This window comes from Lates calcarifer, linkage group LG8 (genome assembly GCF_001640805.2).
Source record: "Lates calcarifer isolate ASB-BC8 linkage group LG8, TLL_Latcal_v3, whole genome shotgun sequence".
NCBI lineage: Eukaryota > Metazoa > Chordata > Actinopteri > Centropomidae > Lates > Lates calcarifer.
In genome coordinates this window covers 12,121,578-12,147,040 of record NC_066840.1, presented here as the reverse complement: position 1 = coordinate 12,147,040, position 25,463 = coordinate 12,121,578, and the positions used below count along the sequence as shown (strand labels likewise).

General features: G+C 43.0%; 3 protein-coding genes across 27 annotated transcripts in view; all 3 read right to left on the bottom strand.

Moving 5' to 3' along the window:
* Positions 1-25,463, bottom strand: part of LOC108885477 (protocadherin gamma-C5) — a 161,672-nt gene that overhangs the window by 50,580 nt on the left and 85,629 nt on the right. The window contains exon 3 of one of the 25 annotated variants that reach the window (XM_051072365.1): positions 14,858-15,010. The exons of 19 other annotated variants lie outside the window; for them this stretch is intronic. In XM_051072365.1, the coding sequence (XP_050928322.1) occupies positions 14,858-15,010 (153 nt within the window). 5 more of the 25 variants (XM_051072378.1, XM_051072370.1, XM_051072373.1 and 2 more) reach the window with 5 other exon arrangements.
* LOC127142744 (protocadherin gamma-A11-like) lies at positions 2,504-5,609 on the bottom strand. Its single transcript, XM_051072591.1, has 3 exons — positions 3,624-5,609; positions 2,893-3,074; positions 2,504-2,518 (listed from the first exon to the last, which is right to left on the bottom strand). The coding sequence occupies exons 1-3, from the start codon at positions 5,278-5,280 to the stop codon at positions 2,504-2,506; spliced, it is 1,854 nt and encodes a 617-aa protein (XP_050928548.1). The 5' UTR covers positions 5,281-5,609.
* On the bottom strand, positions 5,948-8,471 carry LOC108885506 (protocadherin gamma-A2-like). The gene has a single exon (XM_051072390.1). It carries the CDS (start codon positions 8,056-8,058, stop codon positions 6,082-6,084), a length of 1,977 nt encoding a protein of 658 aa, XP_050928347.1. The 5' UTR covers positions 8,059-8,471; the 3' UTR covers positions 5,948-6,081.

The window sequence follows — 25,463 nt, the reverse complement described above, 5'->3', positions numbered from 1 at the left end:
CCTCTTTGTATGAAGCAACAAAACAGCAGTCCCAGTGGGACAGGCACCAGCAGTCATCAGTTGGAAGAAGTATAATGCACTGAGGCTATGTACATATTATTTCTGTTAATTCATGCTTAGTGTATGTGTGTGTGAGGAATAAAGTCAACAGTCCATGATATCTCAGATATCTGGGATATCAACAAAAATACAGTGAGGGTTTATATTATTAACATTAACCACATCCTCAAACACACATGCAGTGCACAGTGTGTTGACAGGCCCCAACGGCACACACATGGACACACAGCTGCTCACCAGACAGCTTGGCTAAGAAGGCAGGATGCTTAAACAAGAGCTCCGGCCTGTGGGAACCAGGAGCTTCTGCATGTGTTTATAGTTTTGTGGTTAGTAACAAGTTTAATAAACTGACGATGGAAGCGTTGTAAGAGATCCAAAATGGCTGATGATATTTCTGAGGTAGGTTTCTTAAACAGAAAGATAAAACAACAACAAGCTGAAGGGTCACAGGGTATAAAAAAGACTGAACCATCACCATGTAGCTAGTTGCAAAGAGTTTCTGTGAGCTTTGACCCCTACGGAGACGCTGTGGACAAAAGAATTTATGGTACTGGTTCACCACTTCACGTTCACCACTATAAACCTGAGAAAATGAGACATAATGGTTCAAACACAGTTGAAACAGGTAAAGCAGATGCAGATGTGGGCTGATAATTATGACAGACTGCTTCCAGCGGATATGGGGGTTAACACACTTAAACTAAACTTTCTGCTTTGTAGTTGACTTCTATTTTCACATGTACACACCCTGAGCATCACACAGGCTTTACTGCTGAAAGACATACGCCACCCAGAGCGACCAAAACAGGCACGCTAGTCATTCTAATGCTTCTTCCAAAACTGGAATGAACTCAGCAAACATAACTGCAAACAGACTATTCTCAACCACATCAAACGAGCACTCATCACTCATGCATCGAGCTCGATGCTTAAACGAAGCTTTATGTGCTCTTAATCTAAAGACAAATGTTGTTTCCACCAACTTTGAAAGAAGAGAGATATTTTGCACACATGACTTTATTTTCCTCACCACAGGCATCATTATAATGGTATGGTTATTTGTGCCGAGCTGACCACACGTCACTTTTACCACACAACAAAGGGGAAAATGCCATCTGCGTAGCATTTGCAGCACATAAATGTATGTAAATCCTAACAGGTGGGGACTTTTACAGGAGATAGCAAATCTAGACCGTTGTGTAACTTGTATTAGCAGTCTATAGGATGCTGATTAAAGTCATTATTTTACCGATCTTGCTAAATTTCAATACACTCTAGACACTTTTCTTTAACAGCTCAGTTTTCTTTCATCATTAAATTCCATTCAAACACATTCAGCCTCTGTCTTGATTTCTGACATCCCCTTGTCATTTGTTATATAATGTATATACGTGTCTCTCCCTCTCTCTTTACTTCTTGTCTTCCACTCCTTTACATTTTATCTCACTCTGTTTGCATCCTTTACAGTGCTGTCAGTAATTCAAGCCTGATACGACTGTTTCACACTTAAGACTTTCTATATTTCAGCAGACAAAGAGGGCTGCAGAGCAAAATGGCTGCCGTGCATCACTAACACAAGTGCTGCACAGGGATGGTGGAGGCTCTGCCGGTTACCACGTGCCTCCTCCCCTCCCCCACTGCCTCTCTGCTTTTCCATCACGCTGCTCTTCTCCCTCGTTCTCAGTCTCCCCAGCATCAGCAGTGACACTTCCCTCTTCCTGTCTACCACATTTTAAACCTCTTAATCAATATATTTTGTCACTCTTTGCATTCAGTTTCTTGATTTACATCAGCCGCCTTTGTTAGTTTGCCTGTATCTTTCCCTGCTCTTTTTCTCTGTATGTGCAGCCCTCTGCCTATGGCTGCAATGTGTTATGAAGGGAACTAGGTCAGTGAAAAAGTAGTGCACTGTGTGGTTGTGTGTTTCTATGTGAGAGCAATCTGTGGCACAGCTTTAGCAGGAATGAAGCCCAGAAATTTTTTTCTTTCACTGTGGATTTTGTATTGTTCTCTCATACCTCTGCAGGTCATCACATGATGCTCTCTGACAGGGTATGCAGTAGATCATAATTCATACTGTCAGAGTGGAAAGGGATCTGTAGGAAACTGTAGATATTTTTACTTGGTCTGTCCGCACATAACATAATGATTTCAAGATGTTGCATATACTTGCCAGCACATGATAAATGAAACAATATGAATATCAAAGAATGGAATTACAGCTGCAGCAAAAATACGCCAATACATCACGCAATATTCCTCACAAAAACATATAAAGCCACAAAGGAGGATACAGTTATGGCCTCTGTGAAAAGCATGAGGAGTTAACATTGTAGTTATAGTTATAGTTATAGTTATATGTAGAGTATGTGCTATATGTAATAGAGAGCAAAATGGAAAAAATGGGAGAACCAGACTTATAGAAAATTTACTGAGTATGTTTCTAAGCAACATTGGGCTGATAAAGGTAAAGGGCAAAAACGGGGGCACACTAGTGATGCTTCCCTAAACATATCAAATGCTTATTTCCCACTACTCCTGACACACTTTTTTGATTCTTATACCTTAAAATAACTGTGTGTAACATTAAATCCAACCACAGGATAATATGTGAGATGCAAAGACATTAAATACATTTTGGCACAGCAAGAAAAATCTGAAACTGAGAAGACCTTTCAGTCTGTACTTATAGGAGGTGTAATGGGCACAGTACCAAAACTGTGCAAATGATGAATGAGAAGTGGATAAACTGAAGTGAACCGCCAAAAACACACACAAACTAAAAATCTGGGAACAAAGGTTTTAAGGAAGTAAGGAATGGGCTGATCTCACCTCCGTGAGCATATTCTCAGACCCTGTTTTATGCCTTGGCACTGTCCTGGTAGCACTATGGTCAACACTCAGAGTGCTCTGACTGAAGGGTTGAGAGTACTTCATATCACTCCTCCGGGAGTCAGCAGTTCCGTACACCTCGTAACTGAACGCTTGCTTCAAAGTACCGGTGCCTCCTACGTCTGCGTAAAGGGGCGGGTAATACGGAATAACAGGAAGGTTTCCACTGGATTTGTAAAACAGGCGCTCGCGTCTCCATCTGTAGATTCTCACTGATATAATAACCACTAAACACGTGATGAAGAGGAAGGACACTACAGCCAGAGCCAACACTAAGTAAAAAGTCAGGTTGTCATTGTACTCCTTGTCCTGGGTAAAGTCAGTAAACTCCGACAGCACTTCAGGGAAGCTGTCCGCCACCGCCACGTTAACAATGACTGTAGCTGAACGAGAGGGCTGCCCGTTGTCCTCCACTATAACAGTCAGTCTTTGTTTCACTGCATCTTTATCAGTCACTTGGCGGATAGTTCTTATTTCTCCATTCTGTAAGCCCACTTCAAACAGCGCCCTGTCTGTGGCTTTCTGCAGTTTATAGGAGAGCCAGGCATTCTGTCCAGAGTCCACATCAACAGCCACCACTTTAGTCACCAGATAGCCCACATCTGCTGAACGAGGCACCATTTCAGCCACCAGAGAGCCACCAGTCTGGACTGGGTACAGAACCTGAGGGGGGTTGTCGTTCTGGTCCTGGATCAAAATTTTCACAGTCACGTTGCTACTCAGTGGAGGAGAGCCTCCATCCTGAGCTTTGACTCGAATATTAAACTCTTTTGTTTGCTCATAGTCGAAGGAACGCACAGCAAGTATCTCTCCACTCTCTGCATTCACTGAAAAATAAGCTGAGGCTGACATCCCACTCAACTGGCTATCCTCAAGGAAATAGGAAATGCGCGCATTGTTACCAGAGTCTTTGTCAGTGGCTTTGACAGAGAGGACTGACATGCCAGGTGAGTTATTTTCAGTGATGAAAGCGTTAAGAAATGGCTGTGGGAACATTGGGGCGTGGTCGTTTACGTCTGATATTCTTAAATTAATAGTTTTGTTTGTTGAATAAGGTGGGGAGCCCTCGTCTATTGCTCTTATTGTTATATTATATTCTGGCGTCGTTTCACGGTCCAAAACGTCATCAGATACCAGACTATAGAAATTAGTCGATGATGACTTGATTTTGAAAGGTAAATCTGGGCTAATGAAACACTTAACTTGGCCATTTTTATCTGAGTCTAAGTCTTTGATATTGAGCATAGCAATAACAGTATCTGGAGCCGAATCCTCTGGTATAGGATTAGAGAGGGAAATTATACTTATGACAGGGGCATTATCATTTACATCAGTCACTTCAATGAGCACCTTACTCGTGTCTCTCAACCCTCCTTTGTCTGTAGCGTCTACATCAATTTCATAATGTTTTACTTTTTCGTAATTTAACTCACCTCCCACAGTTATTTCACCTGTATGGGAATCTATATTAAACATAGAAGATGTCACGTCACTATTTTGAGAGAAGGAATAAACGAGCTCACCGTTTGTTCCCTTATCAGCATCCGTGGCACTAACTTTTAAAATGACAGTACCCTTTGACGCGTTCTCAGGAACTGTCACTCTGTAAAGTGACTGGCTGAACACAGGTGCATTGTCATTTGCATCCATTACAATAATGTTAATTCTGACAGACCCTGATTTAGGAGGATCGCCGCCATCATAAGCTGTTAGTGTTAGTTTATGTTCTTCTTGATTTTCTCTATCTAACAACGTCTGGAGTACCATTTCAGCATATTTAGTTCCGTCAGGTCGAGATAGCATATTTAATTTGAAATGATCTGTAGGACTGAGTTTATACGTTTGGAGAGTATTCAACCCAACGTCCGGGTCTCTGGCGCTGTCAAGAGAAAAACGCGCTCCCTTTACAGCTAATTCACTAATTTCAAAACTCATTTCTCTCTTGGCAAAAAAAGGAGCATTATCATTAATGTCAAGGATTTCAACATCGATGCGGTGAAGCTCCATAGGATTGTCCAGTATTATTTGAAAATGCAGAGAGCAAGGAGACACTAGCCCGCACCGCTCCTCTCTATCTATCCTCTTGTTAACTATAAGAGTACCTTTATCCAAATTAAGACCGACGTACTCACTGCCGTCCTCGGTAAATATCCTGGCTTTCCCAGATTTCAGCCGTTTAATATCCAAGCCCAAGTCCTGAATGATGTTCCCGACAAGGGAGCCCGTCGCCATTTCCTCAGGTATGGAATAACGGACATGACCGACGGTGACTTGTGCGATACAGAGAAACAGCAGCTTCCATGAAAATATGAAAACCTCACCCATCATGAAAAAAAACAAACATATAAAATCAAAATGGATTGACAAAAACACCACCGTGTGAAAATATTTTGTGGCGAGCTTATCCGCGGAGTGTCTTTGTACAACCACTTCCGATCAAAATAGAGCTCTAACACGCAGACAGAGAAGGGAGGTCTTTGCTATAGAAAATGGTCTTATTTTCCTCACACCAATCAACAGCGGCACTTAGGGACGTAAAAAGATATTGCAGAGTAAATCAGGGTTTAGTATCTGTCGTCTTTCACAGAGAGCAAAGACAGACAGACCGATAGACAGATAGATAGATAGATGTTGTAGTGCTAATGATGCTGTGCCTCTGTCTGTGGTACTGGACATTATATAAGAAACAATTGTGGTTAACCTCTACTATAAATTCTAACCTCTAAAGGAGAGTCTGGTTCATCCAGGATGCTCTTTTCACTCTGTATCCGCTGCATCGTCCCTGTAGAACTGGGGTCCATTATCAACACGTTCTGACTACCAGCTCTGCCAAACTTACAGTCACTCTTTCTGGAGTCAGTCGTCCTGCACACCTCGTAATTGTACACGTGTTGGAGAGTCCCTGTCCCCAAAGTGTCTGAGTAACGTGGAGGATAATATGGAATCACAGGGAGATTGGAGTGATACAGGATGCGAGACTGTCTCCATCTGTAGATTTTCACTGATATAATAACAACTAAACACGTGATGAAGAGGAAGGAAACTACAGCCAGAGCCAACACTAAGTAAAAAGTCAGGTTGTCATTGTACTCCTTGTCCTGGGTAAAGTCAGTGAACTCCGACAGCACTTCAGGGAAGCTGTCCGCCATCCGCCACGTTAACAATGACTGTAGCTGAACGAGAGGGCTGCCCGTTGTCCTCCACTGTAACAGTCAGTCTTTGTTTCACTGCATCTTTATCAGTCACTTGGCGGATAGTTCTTATTTCTCCATTCTGTAAGCCCACTTCAAACAGCGCTCTGTCTGTGGCTTTCTGCAGTTTATAGGAGAGCCAGGCATTCTGTCCAGAGTCCACATCAACAGCCACCACTTTAGTCACCAGATACCCCACATCTGCTGAACGAGGAACCATTTCAGCCACCAGAGAGCCACCAGTCTGGACTGGGTACAGAACCTGAGGAGGGTTGTCGTTCTGGTCCTGGATCAGTATTTTCACATTCACATTGCTACTGAGTGGAGGAGAGCCTCCATCCTGAGCTTTGACGCGGAACTGGAAATCTTTGATCTGCTCGTAGTCAAAAGAGCGCACTGCATGGATGACTCCACTATCAGCACTAACGGACACATATGAGGAGACTGGCACTCCGTTAACAGAGGAGTCCTCCAGTATGTAAGAAACACGGGCATTCTGGTTCCAGTCAGCGTCTCTGGCTCTCACTGTGAATATAGAGAGACCTGGTGTGTTGTTTTCTACAATGTAGGCCTCATATGAGCTCCTCTCAAAGACAGGAGCGTTGTCATTGACATCAGAGATCTGTAAGGTGAGAGTGACGCTGCTGGAGAGGGAAGGGACTCCCTCATCAGAGCAGGTCACAGTTATATTATACTCAGAGGCTGTCTCTCTGTCTAAATCAGTGTCCGTTACTAAACTAAAGAAATTATAGGTTGTGGACTTCATCACAAAGGGAATATTATCATTCATAGTACACTGGACCTTGCCATTCTCACCCGAGTCTGCATCCTTAATATTTATCATTGTAACAACAGTACCAGGTTTTGCATCTTCTGTTATCACTTTTGACTTAGACATTATATGAATATCGGGTTTATTGTCATTCATGTCAATGACGTCGATCGTCACTTTACAGGAGTCAACTAGTCCTCCATCATCACTCGCACGAGCGTTTATCTGAAATGTTCGAGCTTTTTCATAGTCAACATTTCCTTTCAGACTGATTTCACCACTTTCATCGTTTACTTCAAATAACCCGCGGGCATGATCTAACATACTGGAAATTGAATATGTTATTCTGCTATTAGACCCATGATCTGCATCTGTAGCAGTAACTGTCACTACGACTGTTCCTACTGGAGAATTTTCGTTAATAGAGGCTTTATAAATTGGCTGTGTAAAAACAGGGGCATTGTCATTTACGTCTAAAACAGTGATTAGAATCTGCATTGTTCCTGTCATCTGCGGCTCTCCCCCATCCACCGCCGTCAGAACTAAAGATAAGTGTTCATGCTTTTCTCTGTCAAGAGGTTTCTCTAAGACCATTTCGACGTTTTTCGTTCCATCTACGTGATCGTGTAATTTAACAACAAAATTGTCTGTCGGTTCAAGTTTATATGTTTGCAGTCCATTTGAGCCTACATCAGGATCGACTGCATGGTCTAATATGAATTTAGCCCCACTAACAGCGGATTCACTAATTTTAAATCTGACGTCGTTCTTTTCAAAGGATGGTGAGTTATCATTAACATCTGTGATTTCAATAGTTACACTGTAAAATTCCATTGGATTCTCTAATATAATCTGAAAATGCAAAGCGCAAGGCGTCGTTTGTCCACAGAGAGCCTCTCTGTCTATTCTATTTTTGATTAGCAGGACTCCTCTTTCCTTATTCAGCTCAATGTACTCCTCACTGTCTGGATTAAAAATGCGAGCTTTACCCGATTTAAGTCTTTTAACATCTAAGCCAAAATCCTTTGCCATGTTCCCAACTAGAGAACCTTTTGGCATTTCCTCAGGAATGGAATAGCTGACCTGTCCGAGCACCGAGTTGAGATAGAGGACGGACAAAAACAGCAGTACTTGCCCTCTCATTGTTCTGTCCGACGGTATCCCAGTGTAAAACAAATCAATAAATCAACGCCTTTTGGACATTTGTCTTTCCCAACTTAAAAGTCAACACGGGTTTTAAAGTATATTCCCGACAAGAAAAGGGATTCGACGTCCTGTATCTCCGGTAAATTCCAGACGGAGCGCTTTGCTTCTGTCTCTTTTTCTCTCTAAAATAGACATGATGGGAGGTACAAAGAGTCTGCGGTAAATCTGCTACAAACTGGCCAACAGCGGCACTCTGAGTTCATAAAGTCAAACTGCAGCTGAAATGTGCAAAATAAAATGACATGCTAGGTTTAAGAATAAAAAGAGAAACACTTCTCCTGTGAATAGAGAGTGTTGCTTTATATTACATTCGCCTGACAATAATATGGCAGCTAACTTGGGGCCACGAAATGCAAATATTGGACACAAATTGCTTAGGATACAAATATAGCAAGCAACTTAAAAAGACAACATAGAAGTAAGTGGAAGAAATGCGTGGTTTTGGATATGGAACGGTGTCCCTCTCCAAGGTGCTGAAATTAAGAGTAAACTGATATAAAAGTGAAATTTCAACTTAAGAACAGATAGCTAGCTAATTCTAACCTCTAGAGGAGAGTCTGGTTCATCCAGGATGCTCTTTTCATTCTGTATCCGCTGCATCGTCCCTGTAGAACTGGGGTCCATTATCAACACGTTCTGACTACCAGCTCTGCCGAACTTACAGTCACTCTTTCTAGAGTCAGTCGTCCTGCACACCTCGTAATTGTACACGTGTTGGAGAGTCCCTGTCCCCAAAGTGTCTGAGTAACGTGGTGGATAATATGGAATCACAGGGAGATTGGAGTGATACAGGATGCGAGACTGTCTCCATCTGTAGATTTTCACTGATATAATAACCACTAAACACGTGATGAAGAGGAAGGAAACTACAGCCAGAGCCAACACTAAGTAAAAAGTCAGGTTGTCATTGTACTCCTTGTCCTGGGTAAAGTCAGTGAACTCCGACAGCACTTCAGGGAAGTTGTCCGCCACCGCCACGTTAACAATGACTGTAGCTGAACGAGAGGGCTGCCCGTTGTCCTCCACTATAACAGCCAGTCTTTGTTTCACTGCATCTTTATCAGTCACTTGGCGGATTGTTCTTATTTCTCCATTCTGTAAGCCCACTTCAAACAGCGCCCTGTCTGTGGCTTTCTGCAGTTTATAGGAGAGCCAGGCATTCTGTCCAGAGTCCACATCAACAGCCACCACTTTAGTCACCAGATACCCCACATCTGCTGAACGAGGAACCATTTCAGCCACCAGAGAGCCACCAGTCTGGACTGGGTACAGAACCTGAGGAGGGTTGTCGTTCTGGTCCTGGATCAGGATCTTTACAGTCACATTGCTACTGAGTGGAGGAGAGCCTCCATCCTGAGCTTTGACGCGGAACTGGAAATCTTTGATCTGCTCGTAGTCAAAAGAGCGCACTGCATGGATGACTCCACTATCAGCACTAACGGACACATATGAGGAGACTGGCACTCCGTTAACAGAGGAGTCCTCCAGTATGTAAGAAACACGGGCATTCTGGTTCCAGTCAGCGTCTCTGGCTCTCACTGTGAATATAGAGAGACCTGGTGTGTTGTTTTCTACAATGTAGGCCTCATATGAGCTCCTCTCAAAGACAGGAGCGTTGTCATTGACATCAGAGATCTGTAAGGTGAGAGTGACGCTGCTGGAGAGGGAGGGGACTCCCTCATCAGAGCAGGTCACAGTTATATTATACTCAGAGGCTGTCTCTCTGTCTAAACCACTGTCTGTCACTAAGCTGTAGAAATCATTGGTTGTTGACTTCATCACAAAAGGAATATTATCGTTTATGCTGCATTTTACTTTGCCATTTTCACCCGAGTCTAAGTCCTCAATATTTATCATTGTAACAACAGTACCGGCTTTGGCGTCTTCTGCTATCACGTTTGACTTAGACATTATATGAATATCTGGTTTATTGTCATTCATGTCAATGACGTCAATCATCACTTTACAGGAGTCAACTAGTCCTCCATCATCACTCGCACGAACGTTTATCTGAAATGTTCGAGCTTTTTCATAGTCAACATTTCCTTTCAGACGGATTTCACCACTTTCATCGTTTACTTCAAATAACCCGCGGGCATGATCTAACATACTGGAAATTGAATATGTTATTCTACCATTAGACCCATGATCTGCATCTGTAGCAGTAACTGTCACTACGACTGTTCCTACTGGAGAATTTTCGTTAATAGAGGCTTTATAAATTGGCTGTGTAAAAACAGGGGCATTGTCATTTACGTCTAAAACAGTGATTAGAATCTGCATTGTTCCTGTCATCTGCGGCTCTCCCCCATCCACCGCCGTCAGAACTAAAGATAAGTGTTCATGCTTTTCTCTGTCAAGAGGTTTCTCTAAGACCATTTCGACGTTCTTCGTTCCATCTACTTGATCGTGTAATTTAACAACAAAATTGTCTGTCGGTTCAAGTTTATATGTTTGCAGTCCATTTGAGCCTACATCGGGATCGACTGCACGGTCTAATATGAATTTAGCTCCACTAACAGCGGATTCACTAATTTTAAATCTGACGTCGTTCTTTTCAAAGGATGGTGAGTTATCATTAACATCTGTGATTTCAATAGTTACACTGTAAAATTCCATTGGATTCTCTAATATAATCTGAAAATGCAAAGCGCAAGGCGTCGTTTGTCCACAGAGAGCCTCTCTGTCTATTCTATTTTTGATTAGCAGGACTCCTCTTTCCTTATTCAGCTCAATGTACTCGTCACCGTCACGGGTAAAAATGCGAGCTTTACCCGATTTAAGTCTTTTAACATCTAAGCCAAAATCCTTTGCCATGTTCCCAACTAGAGAACCTTTTGGCATTTCCTCAGGAATGGAATAGCTGACCTGTCCGAGCACCGAGCTGAGATAGAGGACGGACAAAAACAACAGTACTTGCCCTCTCATTGTTCTGTCCGACGGTGTCCCAGTGTAAAAAAAAAAAAAAAAAAAAAGATAAATAAATCAACGCCTTTTGGACATTTGTCTTCCCCAACTTTAAAGTCAACACGGATTTTAAAATATATTCCCGACAAGAAAAAGGATTCGACGTCCTGTATCTCCGGTAAATTCCAGACGGAGCGCTTTGCCACTGTCTCTTTTTCTCTCTAAAATAGACATGATGGGAGGTACAAAGAGTCAGTGGTAAATCTGCTACAAACTGGCCAACAGCGGCACTCTGAGTTCATAAAGTCAAACTGCAGCTGAAATGTGCAAAATAAAATGACATGCTAGGCTTAAGAATAAAAAGAGAAACACTTCTGTGAACAGAGAGTGTTGCTTTATACTACATTCGCCTGACAATAATATGGCAGCTAACTGGGGGCCACGAAATACAAATATTGGACGTAAATTGCTTAGGATACAAATATAGCAGGCAACTTAAAAAGACAACAGAGAAGTAAGTGGAAGAAATGCGTGGTTTTGGATATGGAACGGTGTCCCTCTCCAAGGTGCTGAAATTAAGAGTAAACTGATATAAAAGTGAAATTTCAACTTAAGAACAGATAGCTAGCTAATTCTAACCTCTAGAGGAGAGTCTGGTTCATCCAGGATGCTCTTTTCATTCTGTATCCGCTGCATCGTCCCTGTAGAACTGGGGTCCATTATCAGCACGTTCTGACTACCAGCTCTGCCGAACTTACAGTCACTCTTTCTGGAGTCAGTCGTCCTGCACACCTCGTAATTGTACACGTGTTGGAGAGTCCCTGTCCCCAAAGTGTCCGAGTAACGTGGTGGATAATATGGAATCACAGGGAGATTGGAGTGATACAGGATGCGAGACTGTCTCCATCTGTAGATTTTCACTGATATAATAACCACTAAACACGTGATGAAGAGGAAGGAAACTACAGCCAGAGCCAACACTAAGTAAAAAGTCAGGTTGTCATTGTACTCCTTGTCCTGGGTAAAGTCAGTGAACTCCGACAGAACTTCAGGGAAGCTGTCCGCCACCGCCACGTTAACAATGACTGTAGCTGAACGAGAGGGCTGCCCGTTGTCCTCCACTATAACAGTCAGTCTTTGTTTCACTGCATCTTTATCAGTCACTTGGCGGATAGTTCTTATTTCTCCATTCTGTAAGCCCACTTCAAACAGCGCCCTGTCTGTGGCTTTCTGCAGTTTATAGGAGAGCCAGGCATTCTGTCCAGAGTCCACATCAACAGCCACCACTTTAGTCACCAGATAGCCCACATCTGCTGAACGAGGCACCATTTCAGCCACCAGAGAGCCACCAGTCTGGACTGGGTACAGAATCTGAGGAGGGTTGTCGTTCTGGTCCTGGATCAGCATTTTCACAGTCACGTTGCTACTGAGTGGAGGAGAGCCTCCATCCTGAGCTTTGACGCGGAACTGGAAATCTTTGATCTGCTCGTAGTCAAAAGAGCGCACTGCATGGATGACTCCACTATCAGCACTAACGGACACATATGAGGAGACTGGCACTCCGTTAACAGAGAAGTCCTCCAGTATGTAAGAAACACGGGCATTCTGGTTCCAGTCAGCGTCTCTGGCTCTCACTGTGAATATAGAGAGACCTGGTGTGTTGTTTTCTACAATGTAGGCCTCATATGAGCTCCTCTCAAAGACAGGAGCGTTGTCATTGACATCAGAGATCTGTAAGGTGAGAGTGACGCTGCTGGAGAGGGAGGGGACTCCCTCATCAGAGCAGGTCACAGTTATATTATACTCAGAGGCTGTCTCTCTGTCCAAATCACTGTCTGTCACGAGACTATAGAATTTATCCGATGTTGACTTTAACATGAAATTGTTATTGTCATTAATGGCACACTGTACTTTTCCATTTTCAGCAGAGTCTGCATCTTCCACATTTATCATTGTCACAACAGTGTTAAGTGTTGCGTCTTCCGATATTACATTTGATTTCGACATAATATGAATATCAGGATGGTTGTCATTCACATCTAACACATCAACTATCAGTTTGCAAGAACCCGTTAGTCCCCCGTCATCACTAGCGCGAATATTCACCTGAAAATGTCTCGCCTTCTCATAGTCAACTTTTCCATTTAACGTGACCTCGCCATTTTCCTTATTAATTTCAAACATTCCACGGGTATTATCCAGCATACTTGAAATTGAATATGTTATTTTACCATTAGATCCGTAATCTGCGTCTGTTGCAGTAACTGTCGCTACAGCTGTTCCCACTGATGCATTTTCCTGGATAGAGGCTTTATAAACCGACTGGGTAAAAACGGGAGCATTGTCATTAGCGTCTAAAACGGTGATTAGAATCTGCATTGTTCCTGACATCTGCGGCTCACCACCATCCACCGCCGTCAGGACCAAAGACAGGTGATCATTTTTCTCTCTGTCCAGAGGTGCATTCAAAATCATCTCGACATTTTTGCTGCCATCTCCTTGATTATTAATTCTAAGAGAAAATATATCGGTTGGTTTCAAGACATAGGTTTTTAAACTATTTTCGCCCACATCAAGATCAGTCGCCCGGTCTAAATTGAATGTGGTGCCAATAAGTGCAGATTCGCTGATATTAAATTGAACAAAGCTTGTAACAAAGGTCGGGGGGTTATCATTTATATCTGTGATTTCAACGGTGATACTGTAGAATTCCATTGGATTTTCCAGTAAAATCTGAAAATGCAAAGCGCAGGGCGTCGTTTGTTCACAGAGTGCCTCTCTGTCTATTCTCTCTTTAATCAGGAGAGTTCCCCTTTCTCTGTTTAGCTCGACGTATGCTGTGCTGTCTCGTGTAAAAACGCGAGCCTTTCCGGACGTCAGTCTTTTGGCATCTAGACCTAAATCCTGAGCTATGTTGCCAACTAAAGAGCCTTTAGACATTTCCTCGGGAATGGAGTAGCTGACCTGTCCGAGCACTGTGCTGAAGCAGAGGACCGAGATAAACAACAGTACTTGCCGTTTCATTGTTAAGTCCGACATCGTCTTTGCAGGAAATCCTTATGTACAGCTTTCGGTCTCCTTTTACATTTATTTATCATTAATCTGCAGTCAATACAAGGTCTTAAAATCTCTTAAAAGCATAAATAAACAGTCGTCCAATATCTCGGTGTCTGATTTCTGTTGGATCCCCCGCATGTGTGCTTGACTGTATCAGCCCGTCTTGCCTCTAGCTCAAATATACGGAGATGATGGGAGGTACCACTATGCAACTGCTGTAAAACTGATACATACTGGTCAACAGCGTCCCTCTGAGTTCAAAGTCAAAATTACACATGAAATGCTGATACCGCCAGTATGAGTGGTAATGGTTAAATAAAGTTACAAGGTCTGAAGAGAAAGATTTGGGTAAGATAATGACAATAAGGGATAATATTGTTAAATTGTAGGAAAGAAGGCGATGGTGAGGGCATTTTTGAAAGTGAGTAAAGTTTAAATTACAACACCTCGTATTACACAGTTTTTTTTTTTTTTTTTTTTTTTTTTTTTTTGGAAACTGGACAGAATGAAAGCGAGATGAAGACATTTTGATTACAAAATGGTATACCTTAACTATCCTGAGAAAGTATGGACATAAAAAGGCCGTTTTAAAATGACAGGACATATCTATTACGATTTAACCTCTAGAGAGAGAAGTTTTCCTCAGTTCGTAAACAGGGACTCTGTCCATGGTGCTGATTGCCGATTTATCATTAAAGGCGGCTGTTAATCAGTTACACTACATAGGACATACATATGTCAACATTCTACAGCTGAAGCTCAGATAACTGACCTCTAAAGGAGAGTCTGGTTCATCCAGGATGCTCTTTTCATTCTGTATCCGCTGCATCGTCCCTGTAGAACTGGGGTCCATTATCAACACGTTCTGACTACCAGCTCTGCCGAACTTACAGTCACTCTTTCTGGAGTCAGTCGTCCTGCACACCTCGTAATTGTACACATGTTGGAGAGTCCCTGTCCCCAAAGTGTCTGAGTAACGTGGTGGATAATATGGAATCACAGGGAGATTGGAGTGATACAGGATGCGAGACTGTCTCCATCTGTAGATTTTCACTGATATAATAACCACTAAACACGTGATGAAGAGGAAGGAAACTACAGCCAGAGCCAACACTAAGTAAAAAGTCAGGTTGTCATTGTACTCCTTGTCCTGGGTAAAGTCAGTGAACTCCGACAGCACTTCAGGGAAGCTGTCCGCCACCGCCACGTTAACAATGACTGTAGCTGAACGAGAGGGCTGCCCGTTGTCCTCCACTATAACAGTCAGTCTTTGTTTCACTGCATCTTTATCAGTCACTTGGCGGATAGTTCTTATTTCTCCATTCTGTAAGCCCACTTCAAACAGCGCCCTGTCTGTGGCTTTCTGCAGTTTATAGGAGAGCCAGGCATTCTGTCCAGAGTCCACATCAACAGCCACCACTTTAGTCACCAGATAGCCCACATCTGCTGAACGAGGCACCATTTCAGCCACCAGAGAGCCACCAGTCTGGACTGGGTACAGAACCTGAGGAGGGTTGTCGTTCTGGTCCTGGATGATCATTTTCACAGTCACATTGCTACTGAGTGGAGGAGAGCCTCCATCCTGAGCTTTGACGCGGAACTGGAAATCTTTGATCTGCTCGTAGTCAAAAGAGCGCACTGCATGGATGACTCCACTATCAGCACTAACGGACACGTATGAGGAGACTGGCACTCCGTTAACGGAGGAGTCCTCCAGTATGTAAGAAACACGGGCATTCTGGTTCCAGTCAGTGTCTCTGGCTCTCACTGTGAATATAGAGAGACCTGGTGTATTGTTTTCTACAATGTAGGCCTCATATGAGCTCCTCTCAAAGACAGGAGCATTGTCATTGACATCAGAGATCTGTAAGGTGAGAGTGACGCTGCTGGAGAGGGAAGGGACTCCCTCATCAGAGCAGGTCACAGTTATATTATACTCAGAGGCTGTCTCTCTGTCCAAATCACTGTCTGTCACTAAGCTGTAGAAATGACTGGATGTCGATTTCAGTATGAACGGTATATTATCATTTATATAACACTGAACTTTGCCATTTTCACCTGAGTCTGGGTCTTGGATATTAATCATCGTAACGACTGTGTTGGAGTCTGCACTCTCTGATATAGTAGTAGTTTTAGACATGATTTTAATCGTTGGTTCGTTGTCATTTATATCAACTAAATCGACAATCACTTTACAGGAATCCGTTAGCCCTCCATTATCCCTAGCGCGTACATTGATCTGATAATTTCTTTTCTTTTCATAATCTAAACGACCAATCAGCCTAACCTCACCATTGTCCTCATTTACTTTAAACATATGTCTGACGTCATCCAATGTGTTTGTGATTAAATACATTATTTTACCGTTTAAACCATGATCAGCATCTGAAGCACTAACAGTAGTCACAATCGTGCCTTTTGCAGCATTTTCAGCTACTGTACCTTTGTATATCGGCTGTGAAAAAACAGGAGCATTGTCATTGACATCTAACACTGTGATGAGAATCTGCATTGTTCCTGACATCTGTGGCTCTCCTCCATCAGCAGCCGTTAGCACCAAATAAATAAATTCATTTTTCTCTTTGTCCAGGGGTTTCTGTAAGACCATTTCTACATTTTTTGTACCATCAGCTTGGCTGTGAAGTTTAAGTACAAAATTATCACTTGGCTTGAGTATGTAACTTTGAAGACCATTTGACCCTACGTCCAAATCCACTGCTCTTTCTAAATCAAATTTAGCCCCAACAACCGCAGACTCGCTAATTATGAATTTAATTTCGTTTTTTTCAAAGGTTGGTGCATTATCGTTAATATCGATAATTTCAACTGTTACACTGTAAAATTCCATTGGATTCTCTAATACAATCTGAAAATGCACAGCGCACGGAGTCGTATCACCGCACAACGCCTCTCTGTCTATTCTCTCCTTGATAAGGAGGACTCCTTTTTCGCTGTTCAGCTCGATGTACTCTCTGCTGTCGCCAGAATAAACATGAGCGTTATCCCAGCTTCAGCCGTTTAACGTCTAGACCTAAATCCTGAGCTATATTACCGACCAAAGAGCCCTTCGCCATTTCCTCCGGAATAGAGTAAGTGACCTGTGCGAAGACTGACCTGAGACAGAGGATCGAAATAAACAACAGTACTTGCCGTCTCATTGTTTGAAATGATCTCTGCAAGAAGAAAAAGCAACCTCCGTAAAATCCGTTAAAAAGATGAACAGATACTAAAACCAAAAAATAAAACAAAAACCGTCCTCAAATAATGAAATAATACGGTTGTGGCTCGTCGTATATATCGGCCACTCTACCAAAGACAATGCGGTCTGCGCCTGCCCCTTCTCTATAATACATCGAAATGAAGAGGCGGCCCTGCTGTAAATGTACTACAACTGCAACAGACTAGGCAACAGCGGCCCACTGAGTTCAGAAAGTAAAACTGCAGACAAACATGTTGTAAAGCGAGAGAGGTAGAAAAGCTGAAAAAATATCCTATAAATGCTGAGATAGATTTAACTGTAGAACTAAAGTATGTACTCCTAGTTTAAAGTATTTTGATTAGCATACGATCAAAATGTGTAGACAAATATTTGAGAAGAACTCAGTGACAATCAAAGTATGGGGATGGACAGTGACCATTTCCTGTCACACTGAATAACACGATTAATACCCCTTGTTGCTCTCCAGGGTGCTGAAACAGAAAACACTTTAATCAAATGCTTGCAGCATATCATTAAAGCGTTTGGTAATAATAACTAATAAGGGAAAGCATAACATCATTCTAACCTCTAGAGGAGAGTCTGGTTCATCCAGGATGCTCTTTTCACTCTGTATCCGCTGCATCGTCCCTGTAGAACTGGGGTCCATTATCAACACGTTCTGACTACCAGCTCTGCCGAACTTACAGTCACTCTTTCTGGAGTCAGTCGTCCTGCACACCTCGTAATTGTACACGTGTTGGAGAGTCCCTGTCCCCAAAGTGTCTGAGTAACGTGGAGGATAATATGGAATCACAGGGAGATTGGAGTGATACAGGATGCGAGACTGTCTCCATCTGTAGATTTTCACTGATATAATAACCACTAAACACGTGATGAAGAGGAAGGAAACTACAGCCAGAGCCAACACTAAGTAAAAAGTCAGGTTGTCATTGTACTCCTTGTCCTGGGTAAAGTCAGTGAACTCCGACAGCACTTCAGGGAAGCTGTCCGCCACCGCCACGTTAACAATGACTGTAGCTGAACGAGAGGGCTGCCCGTTGTCCTCCACTATAACAGTCAGTCTTTGTTTCACTGCATCTTTATCAGTCACTTGGCGGATAGTTCTTATTTCTCCATTCTGTAAGCCCACTTCAAACAGCGCCCTGTCTGTGGCTTTCTGCAGTTTATAGGAGAGCCAGGCATTCTGTCCAGAGTCCACATCAACAGCCACCACTTTAGTCACCAGATAGCCCACATCTGCTGAACGAGGAACCATTTCAGCCACCAGAGAGCCACCAGTCTGGACTGGGTACAGAACCTGAGGAGGGTTGTCGTTCTGGTCCTGGATCAGGATCTTTACAGTCACATTGCTACTGAGTGGAGGAGAGCCTCCATCCTGAGCTTTGACGCGGAACTGGAAATCTTTGATCTGCTCGTAGTCAAAAGAGCGCACTGCATGGATGACTCCACTATCAGCACTAACGGACACATATGAGGAGACTGGCACTCCGTTAACAGAGGAGTCCTCCAGTATGTAAGAAACACGGGCATTCTGGTTCCAGTCAGCGTCTCTGGCTCTCACTGTGAATATAGAGAGACCTGGTGTGTTGTTTTCTACAATGTAGGCCTCATATGAGCTCCTCTCAAAGACAGGAGCGTTGTCATTGACATCAGAGATCTGTAAGGTGAGAGTGACGCTGCTGGAGAGGGAGGGGACTCCCTCATCAGAGCAGGTCACAGTTATATTATACTCAGAGGCTGTCTCTCTGTCTAATTCACTGTCTGTCACTAAACTGTAGAAATGACTGGATGTAGATATAATTACAAACGGTATATTTTTGTTAATCACACACTGGACCTTCCCATTTTCTTCCGAATCAGGATCATTTACACTCATTACAGCTACCACTGTGTTGGAAGGGGAATCTTCTCCAACTGAATTTGACGATGAAATCAAATTTATAATGGGACTGTTATCGTTTATGTCACCTACATCAATGATCACTTTGCTTGAATCGGACAGACCTCCACGGTCAACTGCTTCTATATCAATTTCATAATTTCTGGCTTTTTCGAAATCAATCGGCCCATTTAACATAACATGACCATCTTCAGTGATGTGGAATAAATTTGAAGTGCCTATCATGCTATTACTGATGGTGTAGCTAACCTCACCATTCGAGCCTTTGTCTGCATCGGAGGCACTGACTTTCGTAATGATTGTCCCAGTGAGGGAATTTTCTTTCACACCTGCCTTGTATACGGTTTGTGTAAAAACAGGAGCGTTGTCATTAACATCTAGCACCGTAATATGTATCTGCATAGTGCCAGACCTTTGCGGCTCTCCTCCATCTACAGCCGTCAACAATAACGATGCAAACTCCTGTTTCTCTCTATCCAGAGATTTCTGTAAAATCATCTCCACCTTTTTAACACCATCAGATTGACTATGTAATTTAAGAATGAAATTATCAGTGTGCTTCAGTGTATAGCTCTGAAGACCATTCAACCCGATATCAGGGTCTATTGCTTTCTCTAGCATAAATTTAGAGCCGATCACTGCTGACTCGCTGATTTCAATGTTTTTCTCTTCCCTTTGGAATGCAGGAGCATTGTCATTAATATCTGTGATTTCAACGGTGATCGGAAATATTTCTATTGGGCTCTCTAAGGCAATCTGAAAATGCAACGCGCAAGGCGTTGTCTGGCCACAGAGAGCTTCGCGGTCTATTCGCTCTTTGATAATGAGGAGCCCTTTTTCCTTGTTGAACTGAATGTATTCTGCACTGTCTCCTGTGTGAATACGAGCTCTCCGCGCTTGCAGTCGTTTAATATCCAAACCTAAATCCTGAGCTATGTTACCGACCAATGAGCCTTTCGCCATTTCCTCGGGAATAGAGTAACTGACCTGGCCGAGCACTGAACGGAGACAGAGGACCGAGAAAAACAACAGTACTTGCCGTCTCATTGTTCTGTCAGGCACCTCCATCAAGTCAAACTAACGTGTTCTCCTCCCTTTTGATATCAGCGGCATAAGCAAATGAAACCCCCAAAACGTCCAGTGAAGTCAAAAACTGACGGTCAAATCATTCCAGATCGATATGCCATGCATTGTGTTTCATCCACCGTCGACTGTGCGTTTCTGTTACGGAGTCCTTCTCACTTGTGAGAGGACAGGGGGTGTCTCAGTATAAATATGACTTTGCACGCCAGGACGCTGGTCAACAGCGGCCCACCGAGTTCACAACACGAAACTACATGAGGTAAAGAAAAAGTACTGGTACCACGGTTTTTACTGTGAGTGGTCGCTGAATAAACGACCGCACAACTATTGATGTTTTAGTGTACGGGTAAAGTGACGCTGAATAGCAAGACATTTTACCTAAACAAAAAATAATCTTAAGTGTGAATGTAGGAAAGAGACTTTGGGGAAAATCAAAAACATAAAGAAAGGGGAAAAAACACAAGAGATAGTACTCTCGCTATCCAAGGTACTGAAACCGTATAGGCTGTAAATGACACCACTGAACCAAAACAATTTTACAAAATATGAGTCTGAGCAATAGAACTTTAAGTCTAACCTCTAGAGGAGAGTCTGGTTCATCCAGGATGCCCTTTTCACTCTGTATCCGCTGCATCGTCCCTGTAGAACTGGGGTCCATTATCAACACGTTCTGACTACCAGCTCTGCCGAACTTACAGTCACTCTTTCTGGAGTCAGTCGTCCTGCACACCTCGTAATTGTACACGTGTTGGAGAGTCCCTGTCCCCAAAGTGTCTGAGTAACGTGGAGGATAATATGGAATCACAGGGAGATTGGAGTGATACAGGATGCGAGACTGTCTCCATCTGTAGATTTTTACTGATATAATAACCACTAAACATGTGATGAAGAGGAAGGAAACGACAGCCAGAGCCACCACTAAGTAAAAAGTCAGGTTCTCATTGTACTCCTTGTCCTGGGTAAAGTCAGTGAACTCCGACAGCACTTCAGGGAAGCTGTCCGCCACCGCCACGTTAACAATGACTGTAGCTGAACGAGAGGGCTGCCCGTTGTCCTCCACTATAACAGTCAGTCTTTGTTTCACTGCATCTTTATCAGTCACTTGGCGGATAGTTCTTATTTCTCCATTCTGTAAGCCCACTTCAAACAGCGCCCTGTCTGTGGCTTTCTGCAGTTTATAGGAGAGCCAGGCATTCTGTCCAGAGTCCACATCAACAGCCACCACTTTAGTCACCAGATAGCCCACATCTGCTGAACGAGGCACCATTTCAGCCACCAGAGAGCCACCAGTCTGGACTGGGTACAGAACCTGAGGAGGGTTGTCGTTCTGGTCTTGGATCAGGATTTTAACAGTCACGTTGCTACTGAGTGGAGGAGAGCCTCCATCCTGAGCTTTGACGCGGAACTGGAAATCTTTGATCTGCTCGTAGTCAAAAGAGCGCACTGCATGGATGACTCCACTATCAGCACTAACGGACACATATGAGGAGACTGGCACTCCGTTAACAGAGGAGTCCTCCAGTATGTAAGAAACACGGGCATTCTGGTTCCAGTCAGCGTCTCTGGCTCTCACTGTGAATATAGAGAGACCTGGTGTGTTGTTTTCTACAATGTAGGCCTCATATGAGCTCCTCTCAAAGACAGGAGCGTTGTCATTAACATCAGAGATCTGTAAGGTGAGAGTGACGCTGCTGGAGAGGGAGGGGACTCCCTCATCAGAGCAGGTCACAGTTATATTATACTGAGAGGCTGTCTCTCTGTCTAATTCGCTATCTGTCACTAAGCTGTAGAAATTATTTTCAGTAGACTTCAATAAGAACGGAATATTTTCATTTATTGTGCATTTCACTTTACCATTCTCACCGTCGTCTAAGTCCTGAATGTTAATTATTGTTACGACAGTATGGCTTTTAATATCCTCAGATACCACATTTGTTTTAGACATTACATCTATAAGGGGGTTATTATCATTTACATCTGTAATGTCGACTATAACTTTGCATGTGTCTGTTAGTCCTCCCTCGTCACTAGCACGTAAATTTATTTGATAATTGCGTGACTTTTCGTAGTCAATATTTCCAATCAACTTAACCTCGCCAGTATGTTCATGTACTTCAAACAAATGTCTGACATCATCTAATGTGTTTCTAATCGAATATGTTATTCTTCCATTCAGTCCGTGATCGGCATCTGATGCACTAACTGTAGTCACAACTGTGCCTTTTGGTGAATTTTCTGCAACGGTAGCTTTGTATATGGGCTTTGTGAAAACGGGTGCGTTATCATTGGCATCTAAAACCGTAATAAGAATCTGCATTGTTCCTGACATCCGAGGTTCTCCTCCATCCATGGCCGTTAACACTAAAGACAAATGCTCATTTTTCTCTCTGTCGAGAGCTTGTTTTAAAATCATCTCGACATTCTTGGAGCCGTCTGCTTGATTATGTAGCTTAAGAGCAAAATTATCAGTCGGTTCCAGGAGGTAGGTTTGGAGACCATTTATTCCAACGTCTAAATCCACCGCCCCTTCCAAATCAAATTTCGATCCGGTGATTGCAGACTCGCTTATTCTGAATTTGATATCACGTTTCTCAAAAGTCGGAGGATTATCATTTATGTCTACGATCTCAACCACTATCCTGTAAAATTCAATGGGTTTGTCTAGAATAATTTGAAAGTGTAGCGCACAAGGCATTGTCTGTCCGCACAGTGTTTCTCTGTCTACTCTTTCTTTGATAAGGAGGACACCCCTGGCTTTATTCAGCTCAATGTATTCTCTGCTATCACCAAAATAGACACGAGCATTACGTGATTTCAGTCTCTCTACATCTAAACCCAAATCTTCTGCTACATTCCCGACTACGGAACCCACTGACATTTCCTCGTTAATGGAGTAGCTGACCTGGCCGACCACAGCACCGACAAAAAGGAACGAGATGAAAAACAGTACTTGCCGTTTCATTGTTCTCCTCGATATTTTGTTAAAGACGATAATACACGTTTTCTGTCAATAAAACGTGTCAAAGATATCTCACAATAACAAGCAGAAAGTCAGGGCATATTCCTCGACGAAGAAAGACAATAGTCCAAGCGATGTAAGTGTTTTACTGTCGACTCTAACCCCTCGCGTGCTCTATCTACTATCCTCTTCTCCTCGTTGGCGTTTAAAGATGGGGAGGCACTGTTGACAATATACTCTTCCTGTGTAACATGCTGGGCTACAGCGTCCCTAAGAGTTCAACATGCAAAACTGCAGGAAGTGTTAAAAATAACCCTGTTTGCAGCAGACTGATGAAGATTAAGCCACAGTGATTTCGTTTTATGTTGGGAAAACATGAGTGTATTTCGTAAAAAATGCTGAGATTGGATCTATGAAATAATGAAAATTAAACGGTTGCATGCATTTTGTTATAAGGGTAGTAAGCAGGATACACGTACAGACACAGTAAAAAAATTCGAATAACTTTGTCTCTGGTGCTGAAATTGATTAGGTCAAGTTTACTTTGGAACAGCAATATCATGCATATGTAACTGAATGCATATAGATGCAAGAGAGTAAGAGTTCAATTAATGTAACAGTCTAACCTCTAAAGGAGAGTCTGGTTCATCCAGGATGCTCTTTTCACTTTGTATCCGCTGCATCGTCCCTGTAGAACTGGGGTCCATTATCAACACGTTCTGACTACCAGCTCTGCCGAACTTACAGTCACTCTTTCTGGAGTCAGTCGTCCTGCACACCTCGTAATTGTACACGTGTTGGAGAGTCCCTGTCCCCAAAGTGTCTGAGTAACGTGGTGGATAATATGGAATCACAGGGAGATTGGAGTGATACAGGATGCGAGACTGTCTCCATCTGTAGATTTTCACTGATATAATAACCACTAAACAAGTGATGAAGAGGAAGGAAACTACAGCCAGAGCCAACACTAAGTAAAAAGTCAGGTTGTCATTGTACTCCTTGTCCTGGGTAAAAGTCAGTGAACTCAGACAGCACTTCAGGGAAGCTGTCCGCCACCGCCACGTTAACAATGACTGTAGCTGAACGAGAGGGCTGCCCGTTGTCCTCCACTATAACAGTCAGTCTTTGTTTCACTGCATCTTTATCAGTCACTTGGCGGATAGTTCTTATTTCTCCATTCTGTAAGCCCACTTCAAACAGCGCCCTGTCTGTGGCTTTCTGCAGTTTATAGGAGAGCCAGGCATTCTGTCCAGAGTCCACATCAACAGCCACCACTTTAGTGACCAGATAGCCCACATCTGCTGAACGAGGCACCATTTCAGCCACCAGAGAGCCACCAGTCTGGACTGGGTACAGAACCTGAGGAGGGTTGTCGTTCTGGTCCTGGATCAGGATCTTTACAGTCACATTGCTACTGAGTGGAGGAGAGCCTCCATCCTGAGCTTTGACGCGGAACTGGAAATCTTTGATCTGCTCGTAGTCAAAAGAGCGCACTGCATGGATGACTCCACTATCAGCACTAACGGACACATATGAGGAGACTGGCACTCCGTTAACAGAGGAGTCCTCCAGTATGTAAGAAACACGGGCATTCTGGTTCCAGTCAGCGTCTCTGGCTCTCACTGTGAATATAGAGAGACCTGGTGTGTTGTTTTCTACAATGTAGGCCTCATATGAGCTCCTCTCAAAGACAGGAGCGTTGTCATTGACATCAGAGATCTGTAAGGTGAGAGTGACGCTGCTGGAGAGGGAGGGGACTCCCTCATCAGAGCAGGTCACAGTTATATTATACTCAGAGGCTGTCTCTCTGTCTAATTCACTGTTTGTTAGTATGCTATAGAAATTATTAGAGGTAAATTTAATTTCAAACGGCATGTTTTCATTTATTAAACAGTTGACTTTCCCATTAGTTTCAGAATCAGGGTCATTTACACTCATTAAAGCTATTACTGTTTTGTGGGCTGAATCTTCTGGTACTGAGCCCGATGTTGATATCATATTTACAATAGGGCTATTGTCATTCACGTCAATTACATCAATTATTATCTTACTAGAATCTGAGAGTCCACCTTGATCAACCGCCTCTATATCGATGTGATAATGTTTTTCTGTTTCATAATCTATTGGACCATCTAGTATCACATCGCCCCGACTATTAATGTGAAATAACTTTGAAATAGTATCCATGCTATTCCCGATGACGTAAGTCACCTCTC

Excerpts from the sequence above, each read along its gene's own strand:
- LOC127142744 (XM_051072591.1), bottom strand. The coding sequence starts at position 5,280 with ATGATGGGTGAGGTTTTCATATTTTCATGGAAGCTGCTGTTTCTCTGT. Across the intron at positions 3,075-3,623 it reads CCAGGACCAGAACGACAACC|ACGTAGGAGGCACCGGTACT; the intron begins CCCCTCAGGTTC and ends CCCTTTACGCAG.
- LOC108885506 (XM_051072390.1), bottom strand. The coding sequence starts at position 8,058 with ATGAGAGGGCAAGTACTGCTGTTTTTGTCCGTCCTCTATCTCAACTCG.